The sequence below is a fragment of the Octopus bimaculoides genome, chromosome 15, assembly GCF_001194135.2.
Source record: "Octopus bimaculoides isolate UCB-OBI-ISO-001 chromosome 15, ASM119413v2, whole genome shotgun sequence".
NCBI lineage: Eukaryota > Metazoa > Mollusca > Cephalopoda > Octopoda > Octopodidae > Octopus > Octopus bimaculoides.
Genome location: NC_068995.1, coordinates 47658035 through 47664780, shown reverse-complemented (window position 1 = coordinate 47664780; position 6746 = coordinate 47658035). Strand labels below are relative to the sequence as shown.

At 37.4% G+C, this 6746-nt stretch overlaps 1 protein-coding gene across 1 annotated transcript in view; it reads left to right on the top strand.

Annotated features, from left to right (window-relative positions):
* The window catches only part of LOC106875080 (3'-5' RNA helicase YTHDC2), a 43603-nt gene that overhangs the window by 12787 nt on the left and 24070 nt on the right, over positions 1-6746 (top strand). Inside the window, exons 12-17 of the mRNA XM_052973419.1 lie at positions 563-650; positions 1512-1592; positions 1752-1834; positions 3178-3283; positions 4681-4800; positions 6290-6455. Of these exons, the coding sequence (XP_052829379.1) occupies positions 563-650; positions 1512-1592; positions 1752-1834; positions 3178-3283; positions 4681-4800; positions 6290-6455 (644 nt within the window). The remainder of the gene's footprint in view (positions 1-562; positions 651-1511; positions 1593-1751; positions 1835-3177; positions 3284-4680; positions 4801-6289; positions 6456-6746) is intronic.

Below are 6746 nucleotides of genomic sequence, written 5' to 3'. Positions count from 1 at the left end.
GGACTGGCTAGCCAATACGCTGCACCAGGCTCCAATCTGATCTAGCAAAGTTTCTACAGCTGGATGCTCTTCCTAACACCAACCATGTTTAGGTTGTGCTTTTTACATGCCACCAGCATGGGAGCCAATCAGGAGATACTATATATATGTGTGTGTGTCCGTGTGCGTGTATGGTTCAAAATTGTACAAAGTGCAAAAACAAAAGACAGAGACAGGGAAGGAACAACAGACAAGATGTATTAGTTTGATGCTCAGGTAATAGAAAAGGTTTTGATGTTTCAAGCCTATGCTCTTCAACAGAAAGGAATATATATATATGCCCCTTGTGGGCAATAAAGAAATAAGAAACTATGAAATCATATTTACAATAACACGTGTAGCATCAATTACACTCGAGTAGTACCATGTCATTTAAAGTCTTTGGACTTTAAATATGCCAAAACTAGACTTGAGTTTGGTTTTTATTTCTGATGAGAATTATCCTGTTTATTTGTCGTTTGTCATTAACCATTTCCATGTTCCATTTTGACTTTTCACATATATGTTTATGACCTATTTTCAGATATATTCTCTTTATGCTACACTCCTCTATGCAGTCACTGGATCAGAAACGAGTTTTTAAACCATCTCCTCCAGGAGTGAGGAAAATTGTACGTAACCTATTATTTCTGTATGTAACCCTTTAACATTTAAACTGGCCAAATCCAGCTCTAATATTCTAGTTGTTTTATGTTCAAACCAGCTAGCCCTGCCCTTGCACACATTCCCTGCAATATCATTCTGAAAATATACAATCGCATCAATCAAATCTTGAATCTATGAGATAATGCAGGATCAATCCAAAACAATGCGAACAAATAAGCGCTACATTTGAAAGAATAATCAGAATGGTAAAGGGAGATAACCTTAAAAGTCACGTGCTCTTTTCTTTTTCCTTGATGCTGTTTTCTGAACAATTTTTGTCAATTAAATGTGACAGTCCCCTGAAGGGAATAATACTACTGCTATTTAGCCCTAAGAAGCAGCACTGCTTCCTGTCAGCCTTGACACATTTTCTGTGTCCTTATGTTTACAAGGGACACAGAAAATGTGTCAAGGCTGACAGGAAACAGTGCTGCTTCTTAGGGCTAAATAGCAGTAGTATTATTCCCTTCATGGGACTATCACATTAAGTTGACAGCATACAACTACTTTATCGCATCACTACTGCATAAATCTCTCTGAGAGATTTAGGAATGTATTAGTTCTATTTTGTCAATTGTTATATTGCATGTAAGAGGAGATAACTCCTTAAGACAGAACAGATTCCAAGATTATTGAATTATGTGGTTGACAGTGGTATTGTGGCAATAAATTTGGCATACTTCTTCATCCAGAACGCCATTCATTGGTAGTACAGGTAGTTGTTAACCAATATTATATTCAGGTATTGGTATTTTGATGATGCTTCCTTTAGTTATTTATTTATTTATTTATTTTTTTTTTTTTACATTTATTTATTTATTCTTCAGATTCTCTCAACAAACATTGCTGAAACAAGTCTCACCATTAACGATGTTATCTACGTAATTGACTCAGGGAAAATGAAAGAGGTTAGTCTCCTCCTCTTCCTACTTCTCCTTCTCCTCCACCACCTCCTCATCCTTCTCCTTGCTTGCTTGTTTTGTTTATATAATTTGATATTATTAATTGTGGGGCCTCACCGAGGCAAGGGACAAGAAAATCTAATTTAGTTTGTCTTTATTTTCCAGAAATCCTTTGATGCATTTTGTTCTGTGACCATGTTAAAAACTCATTGGGTTTCCAAAGCAAATGCTTTACAGAGAAAGGGCCGGTAGGTATCAATTCACCATTTTTATTTGTTCACAGTGTCTGCTTTCTGGTCTCTGTTGCTGAAGAAGAAATAAACACTCTGAAATGAATGCATCCAGCAGTCTGGTTAGGGGGCTCCATGATCTGACTCAGTGTGTTTACACCTATTTGTATACAGTGAGACATTTTCTCTGTGACAAAACAGATTCAAATATGCCTCTCAAGTATATTTCAACTAGCAACAAGTTTGTATTTGTACACATCACTGTTCAGTGTTGTCACCCCGTATTTTATTATTTACAGTGAGCTGATGAATAGGGCAACTAGTCACTGAGCAATGCCGGGAACATCGTAAGAGGGACCCGTCTCTCGACACTTTGCAGCATCTGTTGCTGAAGAGCAGATAACTGCTGTGAAATGCATGCATCCAGCCATTAGTGGAGGTTATAGACTGATTCAGTGTATTTACACCTATTTTTCTTCAACAAGAAATTCTCTTCATGACAAAATACAGTGACTGGCTTTCTTATGGGTTCAAATTCGCCTCAAGCATATTTGAATTGGTAACAAGTTTGTATTTTTATTCGTGTCCCCAGTTCTTTGTTTTATTCAGCATATCGATGCGGTGCTGTCATATCCATCTGCTTAAGAAGTTAGTTTCTCAACCAAGTAATTCTAGATTTTGATTTCTCTATGTGGCATTTTCAGCAAGTGTCTCCTACTCTACTTTCCTCTTAGCCAATGCCTTATGTTTTGGAATTTGGTTAATGGAAACTCTGTGAGTACCTGTTGTGTGTGTATCCCTTTTGCTGCCGACTTGCCCGAGAATGCTCCTGGTTCTGTGGTACAAACTTCTTGTTTTCAAGAGTCTTTAATTAAAACCTATCAAAAACTCATCTTAATTTTGTTCCAAACTCCAGTTTAATAATGACAACGTATTTTTCTAGATTTTTCATTTTTTTCAAAATTACTGAAATAAATGCCAAATATTTCAATAGAAATTTGGCTTCAAAACAGTGATCTGAACTAAAACGTTACCTCCGAAATTCATGTCAATTTATGTTCCAAACACTAGTTTAATAATAGCAAAGTATTGTATGAAATTCTTAATGATTTTCTAAATTAATTGAAGCAATGACTGTGTTTCAACAGAAATATCATAAAAAGGCTGTATTTGCTTAAGTTAGTTTATTGAGTTGTAGCCATTCTCAGCACCAGAGTAAAATAAGTATCAGAACTTATATGATCAACTAAAACCCTATCAGTTGTCTTCTGTCATGTTAATCTTCGGGACAACTGATAGCCAACATTTGGCGTAGTATTCTCTCATCTAATAGTCATCATCCCTCTTGTTGTCTCTTTCAGTGCCGGACGAGTTCAACCAGGTGTTTGCTATCACTTGTTCAGCAGAATACGTCACGACAACCTGGAGCAATACCAAGTCCCAGAACTGTTACGGTTACCCCTACATGTAAGTGGGATTTTTATTCAGCTGTGTCGTCCTTGTCATTGTCATCATCACATCACTTATTGTCATCATTGATCCATTGAAGGGTTCTCTATACCAGCGGTTCGTAAACTTTTCTTGCACCACAGATCGGTTTCATGCCAAGCAATTAAAAAAAGACCTACTAATAGTTTCATGCTGTGGAGACACAATAATTTGGCAGATTTATACAGCATCCCATATTGTCTCCAAGCAATCTTTCAGGCTCAGTGCATACTGTTAGACTTATTTGAAAACCAAGATGCTGGTCTATGAGAAAAAAATGAAGAAAGTTGTGAAGAAGGTTGATGCCAAATCATTGCATCTCTACAGCATGAAATTATTAGCAGCTCTGTTCTGTTTTAAATTGTGTATATTAAATAATATGGCGATCTTTCGTTACCAGTTCCAAAGCTGTCACTTGAACCACGTGCGTTTATTTACATCACATCGGCCTTTTCCTTAAAAGGGTTTTAGGGTTAGGGTTAGGGACGGAATTCCCTAACCGTAACCCTAAAACCCTTTTACGGAAAAGGCCGATGTGATGTAAAGAAACACGTGGCTTAAGTGACAGCTTTGGAACTGGTAGCGAAAGATCGCCAATAATATTTATGTCTCACTGGATGGAGTACCTTTTTTTTTGTTGATTTAACCTATAACAGAACAATAAACTGTATATGTGTGTGTGTATTGGAATATTTTTATAAACAAATATTGAAGCTTTAAGTGAGTGGCTTATTTGTTGAGATAAGGAAAATCTTGAGTGCAAGAGTATAACTGTAAAAACAGTTTCAGAAAATCAGGTGAAAATACCTCTCAGAGGTACAGACTTTGATTCTTTGCAGTAGTGCTGGCCACTTTTTTTTGTGTATAAGGGTATTTTTGGCTAATTTTCTAAAGCCATTTTCACAGCTATTCTTCTACCTTCAAGATTTTCCTGATTTCTAAAGAGGCAAAGTGACTGAGTACCTTTTGAGCATTGGGCCTCATGGAGGCATAGTGGCCAAACTCCTTTCAAGTGTTGGGCCCCATGGAGGCAATGACCTTTTTTTAGCATTATGTCATGCTTCAGAAAAAGACCCATCAAGCTGATCAAAATCGCAGACGTGGCACAGACTGGTGTTGCGCAAATGGCACCCATGCCAGTGGCACGTAAAAGCACCCATTACGCTCTCGAAGTGGTTGGCTTTAGGAAGAGCATTCAGCTGTAGAAACTCTGCCAAACCAAACTGGAGCCTGGCGCAGCCTTCCAGCATGCTAGCCCAGTCAAACCATCCAACCCATGCCAGCATGGACAACAGATGTTAAATGACGATGGTAACATAAACACACCACACACACACAGTCCCACTGTTTTATCCTCATTTTATTCTTTCTTTCAGGAACTCTGTTTGCAAACCAAAATGATTGCCCCTTCAAGCACATCCATTGCTGACTTTCTCTCCAATGCTATCCAAGCTCCCAGTTTCCTTATCATCCGCAATGCTCTCCAGCTGTTGAAGGTAACTGCTGTACTGCCAGCAATATTTCTCTTACCAACAATTGAAACCATGCTAAATCTTGTCTTCTTTTTACTTTTTTGTTTGTTTTATCTGTTTGCCCTAGGTATAACTTGATAGTGAGATCTGTAGGGGTACTCCTACTCCTTTGTGGATCACAGCATTCAATAATACTATATTAATTTATTGATACCAAGGGTACAGGTATAACTTTTTGGTCGACTGATTCACTTTGCGGCTCTCTCTCTCCCATGCAAAATCACTCACAAATTAGCAATCCTTGCAGAGTGAACAGGCAGATTGATTACACCATTAATTAATACAGACTAATGGGTAAATCTAGGTTATATCAGGCTCCTGCTGGAGGCGACCCTTTTAATGCCTATTGGTTTTTGCTCATATCACTGACTACTTGATGCTGACTAAGCTCTCCCTCAATTTCAATACTCATTTTTATCCACTGAACAACATGAAGCAAAGTGCTTCCTGGATTGGGAATTGAACCCCTGATTGAGAGACCACTTACTTAATCCCTAGGCCATGCCTCCTCTCTTTTGATTTACCCTTTTGTTATAAAATCTTTGTTTAAATAAACTGTTTCAATTAATTTTAAAAATAATGAAGAACTCCATAAAATAACTTTGTCATTATTAAACTGGTGTTTGGGACATAAGCTAATATGGAACTTTAACCCTTTTGTTACCATATTTCTGTTGAGATGCTCTGTGTTCGTTTCAATTAATTCTAAATATAACAATGAATTTAGTAAAATAACATAGTTACCATTAAGCTAGTGTTAGGAACATAAATTGTGACTAAGGTTTGGTGGAAGATTTTAATTCAGAACTTTTGAAAACAAGACATTTGTACTACAGAGCCAGAAGCAGTTTCGGCCAGGTTGGTACCAGAAGGGTTAATTGAAAGAAACATAGATTATTTCAACAGAGATATGGTAACAAAAGGGTTAAGGGTATTGCGAAAGGCCTAGCTGGAGGCTTAACCCTCAGTTCTTTTACAGGGCTTAGAAAAACTGAAGGACTGACTGCAATAAGCTTGTGAAACTGAGAGGGAAACATGTTGTATAAAATCATTATTAACTGATTCTCCTGTATTTTCTTTTCCCCAAAGCCAGGAACTTTTCAGCACCCCCTCGTACACACATACACACATTTCATTATCATCATTAAGTTCTGTTTTCCATACACATACAAACACACACACATATATATGTTTGTACATAATGAGCTTCTTTTAGTTTCCATTTACCAAATTCACTCACAAAGCTATGGTTTGCCTTGGGCTATAGAAGAAGATAGTTGCCCAAGTTACTACACAATCACACTGAGCTAAAAGACATTCAGTCGAGAAGCAGACCTCTTAACCCCGCAGTAAATGTTAAAAAATTAATTAATTAATAAATTTAATAAAAATATTTTTTAAAAAATGAAATCACAGCTAGATTTCAGTTTTCTGAATTTGATTTCCTCTTCAGCAAATCGATGCCTTAGATCCTTGGGAAGATCTAACTGAATTGGGCCATCATTTGGCAGACTTCCCCATTGCTCCGTCTCTTGGTAAAATGGTACTTTATTCTGTGGTCTTGAAATGTCTGGATCCAGTCTTGACCATTGTTTGTTCCCTTGCCAACAAAGATCCTTGTAAGTATAGCTTTTTCTCCGTTTCCGGTTGCTTTTTTCTTTCTCTCTTCCCTCCCATTTTAGTTTCCATACTATTTTACTTGTTTCAGTCATTTGACTGTGGCCATGCTGGAGCACCGCCCTTAGTCGAGCAAATCGACCCCAGGACTTATTCTTTGTAAGCCTAGTACTTATTCTATCGGTCCCTTTTGTTGAACGGCTAAGTTACGAGGATGTAAACACAACAGCATTGATTGTCAAGCGATGTTGGGGGGACAAACACAGACACACACACTTACATGTATATATATA